This window comes from Heptranchias perlo, chromosome 41, assembly GCF_035084215.1.
Source record: "Heptranchias perlo isolate sHepPer1 chromosome 41, sHepPer1.hap1, whole genome shotgun sequence".
In the NCBI taxonomy this organism is placed as follows: Eukaryota; Metazoa; Chordata; class Chondrichthyes; order Hexanchiformes; family Hexanchidae; genus Heptranchias; species Heptranchias perlo.
In genome coordinates, this window is record NC_090365.1 from 11,188,949 (window position 1) to 11,208,707 (window position 19,759).

The following is a 19,759-nucleotide window of genomic DNA, read 5'->3' on the forward strand; positions in this document are numbered from 1 at the left end:
GGTTGCTGGTCAACAAGGTTAGCACTGGGAATACCACACTGATCCTCAGTTCCCAGGGGTGAGGGATGGGATCCACCAGCCCAGGTTCCAGGCACGTTGGGCGAGAGCAGGTTTGGGCTTGGGTGTGATGGCTCCCATAGTCAAAGAGTCTCCTGGTACTTATTCTTCAGGCTTCCCAAATGCCACGTGCAAGGTACTGAAGGAGGCTGTCGTCAGCGGAACCATAGCTGCCTCATGAGGAGGGGTGAGGAAATAGAGTGGGGAGGATATTATTTAAAAGTTGTTCAGTGGGTTTGTGCATGGCTCGGAGTGGTCCTGAGTCAAACAGTCCAGGAGGGTCAATGGTTTGATCCCCACCCTGTGTTGAATGAGGGAGGTTAACACTTGGCCCCAACAGCCCTGGGCTAGGTAGAGGAAAACGTCAGGCAGTGTTAATGCTCCTGATCGCCTGGCCATTGTCCCCTTGCTGGAAGGTGTGAGTGTGTGGACATCTTGGGCCAACATGAGCCATCGGACTAAGTCAACTCAGAATCGTTTGGAACTGCAAAAGACCCCCCTGCAAGTCTCCACATACCCAATTCTCCAATTTAAGCTTAACCTGATAATTTTTTTTTATTCATTCATGGGATGTGGGCGTCGCTGGCAAGGCCGGCATTTATGGCCCATCCCTAATTGCCCTTGAGAAGGTGGTGGTGAGCCGCCTTCTTGAACCGCTGCAGTCCGTCGGCCATTCAAGACTGAGATGAGGAGGAATTTCTTCACTCAGAGGGTTGTGAATCTTTGGAATTCTCTACGCCAGAGGGCTGTGGATGCTCAGTTGTTGAATATATTCAAGGCTGAGATTGATTGATTTTTGGACTCTAGGGGAATCAAGGGATATGGGGATCGGGCAGGAAAGTGGAGTTGAGGTGGAAGATCAGCCATCTTATTGAATGGTGGAGCAGGCTCGAGGGGCACAGTGGGGGGACAAAAATTCAGAAAGCCTGAAAAGGCATCAGAAAGCCTTAAAGGGCATTTAAACCCATTAACAACCATTTACCAAGGCTGAAATTGCAGTCACTGACTCTTCATCACACTGACACACCCGCTTTCATGCAGTGTCACGTAAAACCATGAAGTGCTGTGATTGGGCTGATTCTGAAGAACCATCCAACATAATGGTTAGTCTGGCCTCGACTGTCATGGTGCTGTTGGATTGTGCTGGAGCTGCCTTCTTTGGGAAGAGGAGCCTCCGTCAGTGCCCTCAGGGTGTGGGCGATGCTGGCAAGGCCGCATATTGTTGCCCATCTTTAGTTGCCCTGAGAAGGTGTTGATGGCCCATCTTCATAATCCACTGCAGTCCGTCTTCTGATGCTGCATCCACAATGGTCTTAGGTCTGGAATTCAGAGGCTGAGTATTCTGCAGCGAGAGACTCACCTCCTGACTCCCCAAAGCCTTTCCACCATCTACAAGGCACAAGTCAGGAGTGTGATGGAATACTCTCCACTTGCCTGGATGAGTGCAGCTCCAACAATACTCAAGAAGCTCGACACCATCCAGGACAAAGCAGCCCGCTTGATTGGCACCCCATCCACCACCCTAAACATTCACTCCCTTCACCACCGGCGCACCGTAACTGCAGTGTGTACCATCCACAGGATGCACTGTAGCAACTCGCCAAGGCTTCTTCGACAGCACCTCCCAAACCTGCGACCTCTACCACCTAGAAGGACAAGGGCAGCAGGCACGTGGGAACAACACCACCTGCACGTTCCCCTCCAAGTCACACACCATCCCGACTTGGAAATATATCGCCGTTCCTTCATCGTCGCTGGGTCAAAATCCTGGAACTCCCTTCCTAACAGCACTGTGGGAGAACCGTCACCACACGGACTGCAGCGGTTCAAGAAGGCGGCTCACCACCACCTTCTCAAGGGCAATTAGGGATGGGCAATAAATGCCGGCCTCGCCAGCGATGCCCACATCCCACGAAGGAATAAAAAAAAATTCCAGGACTTTGACCCGGTGACAATGAAGGAGTGGCAATTTGGGGGTGACCAACCCTCCAGTCTCCAGAACACAACTGCCCGGGTGATAAATCATAGCGGCGTTGGTGTGTGTGTTTTTTTTTTCATTTTCTTCGAATGCTTTCGTTTATTAGTCGCAAAAATAATGGAGACGGGGGAAAAAAGACTGGTTGACTGAGTGGCAAGAATCGTCCAATCGAGTAGGGAAGAGTCTACTTGCTTTCCAATTGGCCGTAGGAAGAGGGTGCGGCCCAAGGACGGGCTTGTAAGGCAGCCAATGGCGGGAGAATGGGGGCGGGGAGCATGGAGGTCGGAGGTCATGTGATGAAATCTCCAGGAATACGTCCAACCAGAGTTGGCAACCCTAATGGTGATACATGTCCAAGTCAGGATGGTGTGCGAGTTGGGGGGGGGATAGAATACTGAAGTGGGGTGAATAAAAATAGGAGGTAATCAGGCGGAACTGATTTCCCGGCTCTGCTAAGCCCCAGTTGTGCCTGTTTTTGGGTTGCAAACGGTCCAGCGGACACCAAAGTCAGCCCCCAGGTGCAGACAAGATTGGGCTTGACTGGTGGAGAAGCTGGCGGGTGAAAAATGGGGGTTTGGCTGAGGTACCGAGGGCTTATGAACATCCGTGGAACTGTATAATAATTTCCATAATAAAAGGGGCCTGTCGCCTGAAACAGGCGGGCACCTTGGACACCCGATGGTAGGCCCCTCTCAAAATGGCGCCGGCCGCATCGCCGGGGGTAACGGGACGGTGAGGTTACTGAACCCCATTTTGAGGCGGTTACCACCAGGCGAAGGGGGAGAGACAATCGACCTGGAGAAGTTTTATCAACTTCCCTTTTCCATGAACCTTCTTTAGTATGTGGATCTATTCAGTCTCTGCAGTAGGATTTTGAAAACATGATTCTGCTGATGCAGTGAATGTTCATCGTTTGCTTAGAACTGGGGTGTGGGGTTAGAGGGGGGACTCACTGGGGAGAGGGGGATAGAGGGGGGGCTCACTGGGGAGAGGGGGATAGAGAGGGGACTCACTGGGGAGAGGGGGATAGAGGGGGGACTCACAGGGGAGAGGGGGATAGAGGGGGGCTCACTGGGGAGAGGGGGATAGAGGGGGGACTCACTGGGGAGAGGGGGATAGAGGGGGGGCTCACTGGGGAGAGGGGGATAGAGGGGGGGGCTCACTGGGGAGAGGGGGATAGAGGGGGGGCTCACTGGGGAGAGGGGGATAGAGGGGGGACTCACTGGGGAGAGGGGGATAGAGGGGGGACTCACTGGGGAGAGAGGGATAGAGGGGGGCTCACTGGGGAGAGGGAGATAGAGAGGGGACTCACTGGGGAGAGGGGGGTCTCACTGGGGAGAGGGGGATAGAGAGGGGACTCACTGGGGAGAGGGGGATAGAGGGGGGGGCTCACTGGGGAGAGGGGGATAGAGAGGGGACTCACTGGGGAGAGGGGGATAGAGGGGGGACTCACTGGGGAGAGGGGGATAGAGAAGGGACTCACTGGGGAGAGGGGGATAGAGAGGGGACTCACTGGGAAGAGGGGGATAGAGAGGGGACTCACTGGGGAGAGGGGGATAGAGAAGGGACTCACTGGGGAGAGGGGGATAGAGAGGGGACTCACTGGGAAGAGGGGGATAGAGGGGGGACTCACTGGGAAGAGGGGGATAGAGAGGGGACTCACTGGGAAGAGGGGGATAGAGGGGGGACTCACTGGGGAGAGGGGGATAGAGGGGGGACTCACTGGGAAGAGGGGGATAGAGGGGGGACTCACTGGGGAGAGGGGGATAGATAGAGGACTCACTGGGAAGAGGGGGATAGAGAGGGGACTCACTGGGAAGAGGGGGATAGAGGGGGGACTCACTGGGGAGAGGGGGATAGAGGGGGGACTCACTGGGGAGAGGGGGATAGAGGGGGGACTCACTGGGGAGAGGGGGATAGAGGGGGGACTCACTGGGGAGAGGGGGATAGAGGGGGGACTCTCTGGGGAGAGGGGGATAGAGGGGGGACTCACTGGGGAGAGGGGGATAGAGGGGGGACTCACTGGGGAGAGGGGGATAGAGGGGGGACTCACTGGGGAGAGGGGGATAGAGGGGGGACTCACTGGGGAGAGGGGGATAGAGGGGGGACTCACTGGCGAGAGGGGGATAGAGAGGGGACTCATTGGGGAGAGGGGGATAGAGAGGGGACTCACTGGGGAGAGGGAGATAGAGGGGGGACTCACTGGGGAGAGGGAGATAGAGGGGGGACTCACTGGGGAGAGGGGGGGACTCACTGGGGAGAGGGGGATAGAGGGGGGACTCACTGGGGAGAGGGAGATAGAGGGGGGACTCACTGGGGAGAGGGGGATAGAGGGGGGACTCACTGGGGAGAGGGAGATAGAGGGGGGACTCACTGGGGAGAGGGAGATAGAGGGGGGACTCACTGGGGAGAGGGGGATAGAGGGGGGACTCACTGGGGAGAGGGAGATAGAGGGGGGACACACTGGGGAGAGGGGGATAGAGGGGGACTCACTAGGGAGAGGGAGATAGAGGGGGGACTCACTGGGGAGAGGGAGATAGAGGGGGGACTCACTGGGGAGAGGGGGATAGAGGAGGGACTCACTGGGGAGAGGGGGATAGAGGGGGGACTCACTGGCGAGAGGGGGATAGAGGGGGGACTCACTGGGGAGAGGGGGATAGAGGGGGGGCTCACTGGGGAGAGGGGGATAGAGAGGGGGCTCACTGGGGAGAGGGGGGACTCACTGGGGAGAGGGGGGACTCACTGGGGAGAGGGGGATAGAGGGGGGACTCACTGGGGAGAGGGGGATAGAGGGGGGGCTCACTGGGGAGAGGGGGATAGAGGGGGGACTCACTGGCGAGAGGGGGATAGAGGGGGGACTCACTGGGGAGAGGGGGATAGAGGGGGGGCTCACTGGGGAGAGGGGGATAGAGAGGGGGCTCACCGGGGAGAGGGGGGACTCACCGGGGAGAGGGGGATAGAGGGGGGACTCACTGGGGAGAGGGGGATAGAGGGGGGGCTCACTGGGGAGAGGGGGATAGAGGGGGGACTCACTGGCTAGAGGGGGGACTCACTGGGGAGAGGGGGATAGAGGGGGGACTCACTGGCGAGAGGGGGATAGAGGGGGGGCTCACTGGGGAGAGGGGGATAGAAGGGGGGCTCACTGGGGAGAGGGAGATAGAGAGGGAACTCACTGGGGAGAGGGGGGACTCACTGGGGAGAGGGGGATAGAGAGGGGACTCACTGGGGAGAGGGGGGGCTCACTGGGGAGAGGGGGATAGAGAGGGGACTCACTGGGGAGAGGGGGATAGAGGGGGGACTCACTGGGGAGAGGGAGATAGAGAGGGGACTCACTGGGGAGAGGGGGGGGCTCACTGGGGAGAGGGGGATAGAGAGGGGACTCACTGGGAAGAGGGGGGGGCTCACTTGGGAGAGGGGGATAGAGGGGGGACTCACTGGGGAGAAGGAGATAGAGGGGGGACTCACAGGGGAGAGGGAGATAGAGAGGGGACTCACTGGGGAGAGGGAGATAGAGAGGGGACTCACTGGGAAGAGGGGGATAGAGAGGGGACTCACTGGGAAGAGGGGGATAGAGGGGGGACTCACTGGGGAGAGGGGGATAGAGAGGGGACTCACTGGGGAGAGGGAGATAGAGGGGGGACTCACTGGGGAGAGGGGGATAGAGAGGGGACTCACTGGGAAGAGGGGGATAGAGGGGGGACTCACTGGGGAGAGGGGGATAGAGAGGGGACTCACTGGGGAGAGGGAGATAGAGGGGGGACTCACTGGGGAGAGGGGGATAGAGAGGGGACTCACTGGGAAGAGGGGGATAGAGGGGGGACTCACTGGGGAGAGGGGGATAGAGAGGGGACTCACTGGGAAGAGGGGGATAGAGGGGGGACTCACTGGGGAGAGGGGGATAGATAGAGGACTCACTGGGGAGAGGGGGATAGAGGGGGGACTCACTGGGGAGAGGGAGATAGAGGGGGGACTCACTGGGAAGAGGGGGATAGAGGGGGGACTCACTGGGGAGAGGGGGATAGATAGAGGACTCACTGGGGAGAGGGGGATAGAGGGGGGACTCACTGGGGAGAGGGAGATAGAGGGGGGACTCACTGGGAAGAGGGGGATAGAGGGGGGACTCACTGGGAAGAGGGGGATAGAGGGGGGACTCACTGGGGAGAGGGGGATAGAGAGGGGACTCACTGGGGAGAGGGGGATAGAGAGGGGAATCACTGGGGAGAGGGGAATCACTGGGGAGAGGGGGATAGAGAGGGGACACACTGGGGAGAGGAGGATAGAGAGGGGACACACTGGGGAGAAGGGGATGGAGGGGGACACACTGGAGAGGGGGGAGGTTGGAAAGGGGACACACTGGGGAGGGGGGAGGTTGGAGAGGGGCCACACTGGGGAGGGGGGAGGTTGGAGAGGGGACACACTGGGGAGGGGGGAGGTTAGAGAGGGGACACACTGGGGAGGGGCGAGGATAGAGAGGGGCCACACTGGGGAGGGGGGCAATTGTAGAGAGGACACACTGGGGAGGGGGGAGGTTGGAGAGGGGACACACTGGGGAGGGGGGAGGTTGGAGAGGGGACACACATAAGTGGGGGGAATAGAGAGGGGAGTCGGGGGGGGGGGAAATCTGAGGTTTATTTCTTAAACGTTACTGTCCGGTGGTCTCTCCTTCAGTTCTTCGCCCTTGTCTCTGCCAGTTTTCATTTTCCTTTTAGATGCAGACAGACAGCGAGTCATCGTCCAACAGCAGGAAGGAGATGCTCCCAAAACACATCACCATAGTAACCAGCGAATCATCATCCAGCTGCTACATCAGGTCACCAGCCTCTGACGAATTCAGGCTCGTGCAGACACAGGCAGCCACGCCGTCCAATCAGGTAGTAAAGAGCCAACATCTCTTATGTCCTCTTCTCCTCTGGTTCAGTTCTCAACCTCCATTTTGTGTTGGGGCGTTGGGAATCCTGTTTATTCTAGGCCCTGGATTGGTGAAGTTTGGGTCTCTCTGGCTCGCTGGGTGACGCATTTGCCCAACTGAACCCCACAGGGGTTGTCGTATTGCCTTTAATCACAAGGCCATCTGCTGCCAAGACCACTGCCCAGCGTCTCGAGGGCAGCCTGGCATTTCTGGCCTGTGGTTGGGTTGATTGGGCAGCTCGCAAAGGCCCAGGTGGCATCAGTTGGCATAATCTATCACTAAATAGATTATGCCAACTGCACCAATCTTCTACAAAAACCTCACCACCTGTCAAGGCTGCTCTGTTTCGCACTGACCCCCATAATTGATTCCCGCCTGCCTCACTAATTCCAGCTAACGAAAACGATTCAGAAGATTGGGGTATTTGCATCGTAGAGGGATCTGAGTCGATATTTGATGCAGAAATTGCATCCAGCCGTGATGCTGTCAAAGAACGAGGCAGGACTCAAGACGAGCGATCTCCTCTGTAATGTCCGCAGCCTTCACATCTGTCCCTCGTCACCACTGCGTCAAGATTTTTCGAGTGGAAAGTTCAAATCAGGGCAACAACGCAGTTTACTGCTGGAGAGATTGGGGGCAGGTCCAATCTGTACCTGATTACCTTCTCTCATTTGTCTCGAAGGCACTAAAGTACAAGAAACTGATCCCTCTTGTAAAGAAGCCCCTAATAGTTTTAATTGGTAAATGTATTGCCCAGGGTGCAACTGAATCATGCAGATCAGGGCGGTCCCAGAATCGCTCCTTGGCCTGTGCTGAAGGTGCTGATTCTCAGCAATAGAGGAGAAAAAATTGGCCCCTGGGCCCAGGGGAGGTCACAATTACCAGGCCCCCACTCCAATTCAAAGTGCTTCAGTGTAAATGTTGGCCAAGGTCAGTATTGGGCTCGGCTGTGACTCTCCCATGGTCAAATAACCTGCCCACACTGACTGGCAAGGCATTCCCATGACGAGTAGCCACTTACATCGGATGTACTGCACAGTAACAGGCCATTCAGTCCAACTAGTCCATGCTCCACACGAGCCTCCTCCATTACTTCATCTCACCCTATCAGCATTTCCTTCTATTCCTTTCTCCCTCATGTGTTTATCTAGCTTCCCCTTAAATGCCTCTATGCTATTCACCTCAACTACTCCTTGTGGTTTTGAGTTCCACATTCTCACCACTCTCTGGGTCGAGAAGTTTCTCCTGAATTCCCTATTGGATTTATTAGTGACTATCTTATATTTATGACCCTTAGTTTTGGATTCCCCCACAAGTGGAAACATTTTCTCTCCGTCTATCCTATCAAACCCTTTCACAATCTTAAAGGCCTCTTTCAGGTCACCCCTCAGCCTTCTCTTTCCCAGAGAAAACCTTTCCTGATAGTTATAACCTCTGGGCTGTGGGATCATCCTTGTAAATCGTTTTTGCACCTTCTCCAGTGCCTCTAGATCCTTTTTATAATACGGTGACCAGAACTGTACACAATACTCCAAGTGTGGTCTAACTTGCACAAGGTACTAGAGTCTCCTGCCACCTGTCGTACTGGAATAAAAGCAGCAAATGCTGGAAACACTCAGGCAGCATCTGCGGAGAGATGTGGTTGACTTTTCACATTGATGGCCTTTGGTCAAAACCCTGTCCTCCTCTCTCCACAGATGCTGCCTGACCTGCTGACTGGTTCGAGCATTTTCTCTTTTCATTTGAGATTTCCAGCATCTGCAGTATTTTGCTTTTTGTTTTATTGGGGTACTGGGCCCCAGCACATAGGAACAGGAGGAGGCCATTCAGCCCCACTTCGAGCCTGCTCCCCCATTCTATTAGATCATGGCTGATCTGTACCTCAACTCCATTTACCTGCCTTTGATCCATATCGCTTGATTACCTTACCGAATAAAAATCTATCGATCTGAGCCTTGAAAATTTCAATTGACCCCCCCCAGCATCTACAACCTTTTGGGGGAGAGAGTTCCAGATTTCCACTACCCTTTGTGGGAAGAAATGCTTCCTGAACGGCCTAGCTCTAATTTTAAGATTACGGCCCCCTCGTTCTGGACTCCCCCACCTGAGGAAATAGTTTCACTTTATCTACCTGACAAATCCTCATCAATTTAAACACGTCAATTAGATCACCCCTCAGTTCTAAACTGGAGGGAATGCAAGCCTAGTCTGTGCAACCAGCCCTCATAATTTAACTCTTTTAGCCCTGATAGAATTCTGGTGACTCTGCACTGCACCCCCCGCCCTCCAAGGCCAGTATAACCTTCCTGAGGTGCGGTGCCCAGAACTGAACTCAGTACTCCAGGTGGGGTCTGACCAAGGCTCTGCAACTGAACCATCACTTCCCTTTGTATTGCAGCCCCCTTGAGGTAAAGGCCAATATTCCACGAGACTTTTTGATATCGCTTCCAGCAAATAAGGGGGGAAATTGGAGGGAGCAACTGCCTGAGAAAAGATTTTCCGATTTTGTCCGAGCGGAATAATCTCCGGGAGAGCTGACGTAGCCGGAGAGCGGAACACGGCTGCTTCTGGCTGTCGTTCACACTTTAGATGCGTAGTTAAATCACAGGGCTGTGGGGAAAGAGCAGGGGAGTGGGACTAATTGGAGCCGGCACGGGCACGACGGGCCGAACGGCCTCCTCCTGTGCTGCAGCTGCTATGACAGTACGAAGGCCTCAGTGGATGGGATGAGGTAACAGGTGGGATGGATTCAGGCTGCAGTTTAATGATACGTCTGCTGGTGGCGCTGCTGAGAGAGGACTCGCCATTGCCATCTGCAGGCACTTAACGGCACTGCAGCTGTCAGCAGGGTCCATTCATGGGCCCTCACCTCAAGGCTAGTCTGGTGGTACCAATTCCTCCATGAACCAGGGAACGTACTAACAAGGCAAAGCCTGTAATAATGAAGCTGTATTCTAATCCCATTTAAGGTATTGGGAAAGACATTCATAATCATAGAATCATACAGCACAGAAGGAGGCCATTTGGCCCATCGGGCCTGTACCGGCTATCCAATTCGTCCCACTGCCCCTGCTCTTTCCCCATGGCCCTGCAACTTTTTTTTCCCCTTCATCCAATTCCCCTTTTGAAAGTTACTGTTGAATCTGCTTCCACCGCCCTTTCAGGCAGCGCATTCCAGATCAGAACAACTCGCTGCGTAAAAGAAATTCTCCCCGTCTCGCCTCTGGTCCTTTTTCCAATTTCCTTAAACCTGTGACCTCTGGTTACCGACCCTTCTGCCTGTGGAAACAGTTTCTCCCTATCTACCAAATCTCCCAGAGACATTTCAAAATGCTTCACACACAGTGAATTACTCTGAAGATCATTGGCCGATTATGTGGGTAAACGTGGCAGCCATTTTGCGCAGTGGAAGACCTGTCAAATGGCAATGAGAAGATCGGAAATCTATTTTCAGTGGTGTTGGTCGCGGAAGGAACGTCGGCCCGGGACTCTGGGAGAAGTCTCTGCTCTTCGAATGGTACCATGGGACCTTAGGCCATCTGACAGTGCAGCATTCCCTCGGTACTGCACCTGTCGGGGGCACCGTCTTTCAGATGAGAGGTTAAATCGAGGCCCCGTCTGCCCTCTCAGGTGGAATAAAAAAGATTGCACGGCCACTGTTTTGAAGAAGGACTGGGGAGTTCTCCCCAGTGTCCAGTCCAATATTTATCCCTCAACTAAAAAAAACAGATTATTTGGTCATTATCACATTGCTGTTTGTGGGATCTTGCTGTGCGCAAATTGGCTGCTGTGTTTCCTACATTACAACAGTGACTACACTTCAAAAGTACTTCATCGGCTGTAGAGCGCTTTGGGATGTCGTGAAAGGTGCTATATAAATGCACTGTCTTTCTTTTAACTGTCGCTGCACCTATAGCTAGCCTTTCTCCCGCCTCAGTTCAGCACAGATCAAGGGAGTCAAATGATTAGAGCGTAGAGCGAGCGGTTGTGATTTCTGACGATTGCCGTTCGACCGGCCCGGTCCTGACAAAGGGGACAACTGTTGCTTCCTCTCCCCGTAGGTGCAGACCCGGCCCCTGCAGCACGGAAACCATCGCGACGAGGACGAGCTGGAGAGCATCCACCCCTGCGTGGACCTCTGGGTGGCGAAGGGCTACGAGGACTACCGGCGGGCGATCGTCCGCGACCAGGACCGGGACCCCGACAAGATCGACCTGTGCGTGCGCTTCGCCAAGGGCGAGCCGAGAGACGGAGAGCACAGCGGCGGCAGCCCCGGCACGCAGGGCCTGCTCAAGGAGCCCAAGGGATCGCCCGCCTGCAAGGTCCACGTCCCTCCCTCGCCCCAGCTGAAGAAGGCCAAGGAGCCGGCGGGGGTGGCGGAGGAGGACGCGGTGCCCTCCCGGTGCGTGTACTGCCGGGACATCTTCCGCGACCAGGAGAACGGGCGAGGGCAGTGCCAGGACGCCCCGGATCCCATCGAGCGCTGCGTCTACCAGATCAGCTGCATGTGGTGCGCGGAGTCCCTGCTTTACCACTGCATGTCGGACTCCGAGGGCGATTACTCCGACCCCTGCTCCTGCGACGCCAACAGCCGCCACTTCTGTGCCCGCTGGCTGGCCCTGGCCGCCCTCTCCCTCATGGCGCCCTGCATGTGCTGCTACCTGCCCCTGCGGGCGTGCCACAGGTGCGGGGAGAGGTGGGGATGCTGCGGAGGGAAACACAAGGCAGTGCGATGAGGGGCCTTGGGGAGGGGGATGCAAGGGTTTAGCAAAATTTTTTTAAAAATAGGCACTTTGGCGACAGGCGTCCTGCAGAAACGACCTTCCAGTTGCTTTAACGCGCTGCGGAGGATTGGCATTTGGCCGGGCGAGGCCTGGTTCAGTCTGGGATGGTGTGTTAACGATCTCTGGTACAGTAAGTGGAGCGCTGGTTTAACTATCCCTGCCCGAGGGGCACTGGGAACTTACTTAGAAGTCAGTCTGTCTGTGATACTCTTAACTAAAGTGGTCCCTTAGAACGGCACTCAGTTACCTACACAAAACACGCCCCTCACCCCCAGGGAGCTGGGCTCAACCGAGCTTCAGTTACTGGTTTACGAATTTAACACTCGCACATTTGGTGGTGAGCTTTTAACGTTCACCCACATTGACACGGGATATCCCAGTGGTGGAAGGAGAATTGGAACATCTCCCAAAAATACACTAACTCCCAACACGGAAAGCCCTCGAGAGAGGACAGTTCATCACAGCTCGTTCAAATTCATTTCATTTCTGTGCTTTAGGTGAGGCAAGGTTCCTTTATCGTTTCATTTCTTTCTTTATTTTTCTTCCCTAAATGGCTGTATAGAACGGATGCCTTTCTGTGTGTGGTTTTTACAAATGGAATACGGCGCACTGGAATGAGGGAAAGTCAAACACGTCCCTAATACCCCAACTCCACTCACAGAATCGTTCGCACGTTCAGGTTCTATCTCTCCTCACACGCGTACACGGACACTCTCGGGCTCTCGGGGTCTCTCCCCTCTCACTGGCACACCCCTCTCCCACTCTCTCATATATAGAGTTCTACTCTCTCTCACTCTCTCTCACACACATGTTCTACCCCTCTCTCTCACTCTCACTCTCACTCTATCACTCTCTCTCACACACATGTTCTACCTCTCTCTCTCACTCTCTCTCACTCTCTCTCTCACACACATGTTCTACCTCTCTCTCTCACACACATGTTCTACCTCTCTCACTCTCACTCTCTCTCTTTCACACGTGTTCTACTCCTCTCTCTTTCTTCCCTCACTCTCTCACTCTCTCTCACTTTCACAAACATGTCCTACTCTCTCTCTCACTCACTATCACTCTCTCTCACTCTCATTCTCTCTCACTCTCACTTTCTCTCACACACGTGTTCTACTTCTCTCTCACTCTCTCACTGTCATTCTCTCTTTCACACACTCTCTCTCTCTCTCTCTCTCTCTCACTCTCTCCCTCACTCTCACTCTCAAGCACATTCACATTCTGGCATTGGCACCATTCCAGTGTTGAGAGTCAGACACCCAGACATTTCTGGAAATGTAAACCAAAAACATGTGTTCTACTCCTCTCACTCTCTCTCACTCTCATCCTCTCACTCTCTCGCACTCTCACACTCTCTTACTTTCTCTCACACACATGTTCTACTCCTCTCTCTCTCACCCGCTCTCTCCCTCTCTTTCTCTCACTCTCTCACTCTTTCTCTCACTCTTTCACTCTCTCACTCTTTCTCTCACTCTCCCTCACTCTTTCACTCTTTCTCTCACTCTCTCTCACTCTTTCTCTCACTCCCTCACTCTCCCTCTCTCTCCCTCACTCTCTCTCTCTCTCTCTCTCTCTCCCTCACTCTCTCTCTCACTCTCTCTCCCTCTCTCCCTCACTCTCTCCCTCACTCTCTCTCTCTCTCACACTCACTCTCCCACGCACATTCACATTCTGGCATTGGCACTGTTCCAGTTTTGAGAGTCAGACATTTCTGCAAATGTAAACCAAAAACCCAAAGTCTGCTTTTCAGCCGACTCCGTTTCTCCCATTTGCCTCCGTGTAAGTGATGTTGGGACATTAGTTGCGTCAGTTTTCGACGAATTCTCATCAGTAAGCAAAGCAAACTTTAGAAGTGAAAGCCCAATTGCAGGCTTACCCATGGCCAGTGGTGCCTGTCCATCATGTGCGCTAACTGCTCCGTCCTTGTCTTGGAATCTGTGACAATTGTTGTGCCAGACGTAAAACTTCTTTCTGGGACGAGAGCTACAAAACCAGTTATCCCATGAAGGGCGAGGTGGTGGAGATGGCTTAAGGCATCTCCCCGCTGCGAGTCAGGGAGTCTGCTCCCCCGGGAGATGTTGGGGACGTTTTACCCGGGCTCTCGAGAGTCAGTCCTGCCTCTCGCTGGGCGCCGTCACTCCCAAGACCCTCGGGATGAGGCGAGGGGAGGTCGGTCAAGGAGAACCTCAACTCGTACTAGATGTGTCCGGGGACGGTCGGACGATGAAAAGTGGTGACAATCACTTCATCAGAGTTCTTAAAGACGCCCTGAAATTTAACTCGGTGCAACCTTACACGTAGTGTCTTTTGTTTATTGCAACTTGTTTGCAACTTTACGATTGTGGAGCGTCACGTTGTGTGCACACACGGGTTAGATTGTCCGTGTGGGTTGTCCCTGGTACAGTCCGATGGGGTTTGGGTGGTTCTGAATGAGCGTCTGAGCAACAGAGGTAGCTTGTAGCCTGTGTCTTCATTCCAAATATGGCGTGGGTCAAAGATGGCTGACCTTGCATGGGGTTGATGTCTGAATGACGCCATTGGTTCAAATGAGGCTCTCTGATTCGTTGTGTTCTGACGGTCTGGTGACGTTCCACAGGCTGGAGGGGGAGGGCGGTGTCCAGGTGACCGGTGTGGGAGAGGAGCTGGCCGTATATTGCCGTTGACCTGTGCAGAGGCGTCAAACGGAGTTCAGGGTAAAGGCTATGGAATTCCAAGCCCGTGGTGAGGGGCAGCGGGGGGGGGGGGAGGGGGAGAGATGCACCAAATACTTAGTGAGCTAGAACCCCGGGCTGTAGAGCAGGGAGAGGAGGAGCATCACCTGTTCAAGTGCGAAGCCTCCCCCAGTCGATCAGCGGCCACTGTGTGACTCGTGACAAAGGAAGCCAGGCTTGACGTGCGCGTGGCTTGATCCTGCCACATTTAAACAACAAGGCGGCCTGATTACAACAAGCCAGCGACAGTCAAGTTTGTACCCGGTGTTTGCGGCCACCAAACGCACGGTGAGCACGTGCTAGAGTGTTCGAGGCGTCGGAGAGCGCGTCCAACGCGACGCGCCTAATACTCCCTCCGTTAAAATTCAAGGGCGGGGAAAGCAGGCGGGCTGCGTAATGGACGTTCGATCCTTCTGTTCCGATATCTGTTCCCAGCTCACACGAGGCTGCTCACCAGGGTGGCAAAATCAGGCTAATTAACCCCCCCGCCATGTCCCAATCAATGGCCCAATTGTCTTTAATTTAAGGACTGCCTTATACCAACAGACAGCACCGGGGGAGGGGAGCCCGGCAGTAACCCTTGGCCGATCATACAGACTTATGGGGATTATTAATAGTTGGCTTCTGCACAGCTGTTAATGGAATCACTTTTGATTTATTTTTCAGGGTTTATTTAAATCAAACTAGCGGATGCCCCGTGGCATTGCTCATGGATAGTGTGGCGCGTGCTTTGTGATGTTTCACAGCTAAGGTGGAGCTGTGTTTTACCTGGACTGTCCCTTTAAGACTGCTGCTCAGGTACACCCTGTGGGGAAGTGATCCAAACAAGTACATACAGGTAATTGTGGCAGCTTATAAAAAGGACTGGCTTTTTCCTTTTTTGAGGTTGGTTTGGATTTGAATCAAATTGTGATGTCTGCTGTGTGATGGACATGTTCTAGGTACAAGACTTTTTATATATATATATATATCTACAATTCTAGTAACGGACGTTCATCTTTCAGTGTAACCAGCCACCCAAGTGTCAAAATTTACTTTTATAAATCTTTTCCATTCATCATGTGCCAGTGGTAAGAAACTATAACCTGAACAATTTTACTGTTCAGTATTAATATTCAGTGTTAATACTCGATGCTAATATTTGGTATTAATATTTTATTTATATTCAGTATTGATATTCTGTAAATATTCAGTTAATATTTGGTAGTAGCATTATTAATATTCAGTATGAATACTTGGTTTTAATATTTGATATTAATACTCTGTTAAAATTTGGTATTGATACTTTAATATTCAATAATGATTCTGTATTAATACAGTAATAATATTCAGTATTAATGCTTGATCAGTATTAATACCCTGGCGCCTACAGTAATTTTTTAATATGTCAAAAATACAAAATTTCTCAAGACTAATATTAATACTGTGTTAATATTCAGTAGTGATTCTGCATTAATACTCAATAATATTCAGTATTAATATTCAGGATTAACACTCTATTTTAATACTCAGTATTAATACTCTGGAGCCTGCAGTACTCTTTCTTTTTTTATGCAAGAAATCGAAAACTTCTCAGAAGACTGAAATATTTATTGTTCATTTGGGGAATGATGTAGATTAAAATCGCCTTTATTCCCCGTGTGGGGATGCCTATTAATCCAGGGCTGTCTAGAAAGATAATCCAGACAACACTGTCATACGACAGCAAGTCATTAAATGGTTGAGGTTTACAATGAATTTTTTACCATCAAGAGAAAAAGAGCAGTACTCTGGTCCCCCGATCCCAGCCGCCACCCTGCTCCCTGTCAGGTTTTGGACTTGGCAAATGGTGGCCAGCTAAGTAGTCCATGTGAGAATGATTGGCACTAACTAGGCCTTCAGCCTGTAACTGAGACAACCGGCCAACGCCAGGAGAAAATCTGCTCTTTTGATTAGATAACGGGTATCACGATTGTCCTGGTCGGGTATTTAAGATCCAAGTGACGTCTTCACTGGCACGTAAAGATGTTGCAAGGTTTTGACAACATACACAGCTCTCCTGAGGTGCCTCGGGCATTTTCCCGGGGAAAAGCCTCCAGCTGGGGAGAGGGCCCTCTGGTTGAAATTTATTTTTCCGAGAATTCAAATTTGTATGTTTATTGAAAAATTATTTTTTTAAATGACTCAAGTACGAGTGCGAGATATTTTGCAGGTCCCAACGCACGCCCAGTGCCGAGTGCACGCAGTGTGGTAATATTTGACACTGTCGGTTTGACACTGGTGGATGTCTGAGACTGTAACCGTGCACTCAGACCACATCATATGTTGTACCAGCGGTGAACTCTGAACCATGACTGCTTTGAACGCACCTTATTTTCAATGTATTCCATCTTATATAGAACCGTAGAAAAGATACAGCACAGAATGGGGCCGTTCGGCCCATCGTGTCCGCGCCGGCTCGAAGAACAACCAGGCGCCCGTTCTAATCCCACCTTCCAGCACCCGGTCCGTTGCCCTGCAGCTTACGGCACTTTAGCTGCAGGTCCAGGTACTTTTTAAAAGAGTTGAGGGTCCCTGCCTCTACCACCAATTCGGGCAGCGAATTCCATACCTCTGGGTAAAAAAGTTTTTCCTCATGTCCCCTCTAATGGAAGTAAAATTAAGATTTTTTTAATGAAGTGGCTCAAATCCCTGGCAAGTTGTGAATTTGAATCCAATAAATCTGGTCATTTTTGGGCTGGCACCAGAAGAAATGACCATAAAAGCTGCCAGATTGTCATAAGAACCCACCTGGTTCCTTCCTACCACCCCTACCTGGTCTGGCCTACATGTGACTCCAGTCCCTCACTCTGAAGTGGCCCAGCAAGTCACTCAGTTGGGAAATAAATGCATCACCAATATTTTTGCAAAGTTAAAACACCAGACAAAGAGTTTCCGTTGCAGGTTGATGCTCACACAACCATAAATTCAAAGCCATAGAGCAGGCCATGCGTCCCAGGTCACCTCATCAAGTCTCCTGTTTCTAGTCCGCTGGTCTAATAGATTTAGGTTGGGTTTGCCATTGGCCGCATGAGAGCCACGCAGAGTGAGCAGACAACATCAGGTCAATAAAAACATGGCTTATATTTTTGCCTTCGTGCTCCAGATGAATTCCAGTGAAAGACCTAATGCAATATTTCAAAATTACTTCTGCCTTTCTGTTCATTTTGGACTAATCAGTTATCCATAGTCTGTCCATGAGAGAGGTTTTTTATGGTTGGATGCAGTCTCCCTTATCTCCCAGACTGGGAGCACTGGAGTCTCCCCTCTTCCTCTCTCTACCTCCCATTTTGTCTTCCTTTCTTTCCTTCCTCCCTCTCGTTCCTAGTGCCCGGCCCATCTCTCCCCATCTGATGAGATGCACTCGGATTTGAGTTGCCAACTCTGCTTGGACCTATTCCTGGAGGTTTCGTCACATGACCTGCGGCCTCCAACTGCCCCGCCCCCACACTCCCGCCTGACACGCCCATTCTCACGACACCCCGTGATGAATCTTTAATTCCTGGAGACTCCAGGTCAATCCTGGAGGGTTGGCAACCCTAACTAGGATGCAAGCGAGCAGCTGCCCCTCCCTCCATTGTGGGCCAACCTGCCACCGCGCCATGGCAACCATGTATGAGAGTGTAGGAGACGGCGGGCCTGAGCCCAGAACGTCGCTGCTCCATGCCGAGTCTTCAACTCGCTGCATCGCACACACTGCCCCGTGTATCACATCACGTGTATGCAGGTCCTTTTATATAACGGGGTTAGTTTCTTTATTTTGTGAGGTATTTTATTGTTTAGTTGGCGCTGTTGAGCAAGGGCCAACTGTTTTGAGAGCCCAGCTAGTACCGTTCTGTGCCACGTGGCTGGGTGCCCAGCGCCGCCAACAACAAAGGAGGGTAACGAACTTGCATTTGGTTAGCGCCTTTTTGGGTGATTCACAGGAGCATTTTGACACCGAGCCAGATAAGGAGCCATTAGGTCAAGTGACCAAAACTTTGGTCAAAGAGATAGATACCAACTTACAAAATTGATGGGCAGGAGAGGACCAGTTGGTCCATCAAGCCTGCCCTACACTCATGATGACCTGGGCACTAAACATTTCCTTCCTCCCTTCCCAGCCCACTCATCTTCCCCCCCCTCAACAGACATGTAATCTCCCGGGAGAGTTTTAAGGAGCTTCTTAATAGAGGAAAGACGGAGAGGTTTAGGGAGAGCTTAGGGTCTAGGCAGCTGAAGGCACGGCTGCCAATGGTGGGGTGAAGCCAATCGGGGTTGCTCAAAAGGCCAGAATTGGATGAGCGCAGAGATCTCGGAGGGTTGTAAGGCTGGAGGAGGTTACAGAGATCGGGAGGGGGGGGCGAGGCCATGGAGGGATTTGAACACGTTGCTCCATAGAACTAAAGACTCGGGTGCAATATCAGAGTGGGAATACTCTTCAGGCAAGAAGCTATCTGAGCAAGCTGTAGTCTGAGTCCAGAAATGGAGCTGGAGGCCTACTGCTCATGTGCAGGATGAGCGCCAGCACGGACTGGGTGGGCCGAACGGCCATGCTTCCATGTTGTACTTTCTATGTAATGTGATTTTTATTGTCACGTCTTAGTTCGAGGGTAGTTCTGTTGTCCAGTCAGCCTCGCACGCGGCTTTGGGCGCTGTATATTGGCATCACTTCGGTACGCCCTGCACTCCATGTACAAATTGGGACTTAATTCTCTTCTTTAAGGGGAGAATAGGGCCCATTACCCTTCGTATTACTTCAGTGTCTTATTATTGGAATTCATGCTTTAATGCTCAGATTTCCACAAGTTGAGCAACTTGCACTAAATCCTCGATTTTTCAAACCGAGAAGAATGTTTTTTTTTTAAAGTAGACTGGGGTTTAAAAAATAGGCAGACAGAAAATAACGAGGGCGACGTCACAGTGCTCTCCTTAAAGGGAACGGTTTGACCCATGGTTTCGAGCCAGCGTCGCCTGCCTTGTGCAATATGCCAGTCGTCAGTCTGTTTATGTGGAGATATTTATCTAATATTTATTTATGATTCTTTCAGACATCAGTTAGTCAGCCAGTGTGCGGTCTCTTTGTGCCTCGTGTCCGACTCTAGGAAAAGACAATCAGATTCTGTTGGATTTCATTTAAATGTTTATTTTTTGCAGTTGTATATCGTGAATTATTTATTGCTTTTGATTGTGAATTTTCTTATAAACGGAATATGATCTGTTGAATATCAGCACAGGAGGAGGCCATTCAACCCATTGTACCTGTGCTGTCTCTTTGAAAGAGCTATCCAATTAGTCCCACTCCACTCCCCCCCCC

At 52.2% G+C, this 19,759-nt stretch overlaps 1 protein-coding gene across 1 annotated transcript in view; it reads left to right on the forward strand.

Annotated features, from left to right (window-relative positions):
• Positions 1-11,680, forward strand: part of LOC137305872 (sprouty-related, EVH1 domain-containing protein 1-like) — a 147,900-nt gene extending 136,220 nt beyond the window's left edge. Inside the window, exons 5-6 of the mRNA XM_067974808.1 lie at positions 6,745-6,906; positions 11,006-11,680. Coding sequence (XP_067830909.1) covers positions 6,745-6,906; positions 11,006-11,680 — 837 coding nt within the window. The remainder of the gene's footprint in view (positions 1-6,744; positions 6,907-11,005) is intronic.
• Positions 11,681-19,759: the final 8,079 nt, after the last annotated feature.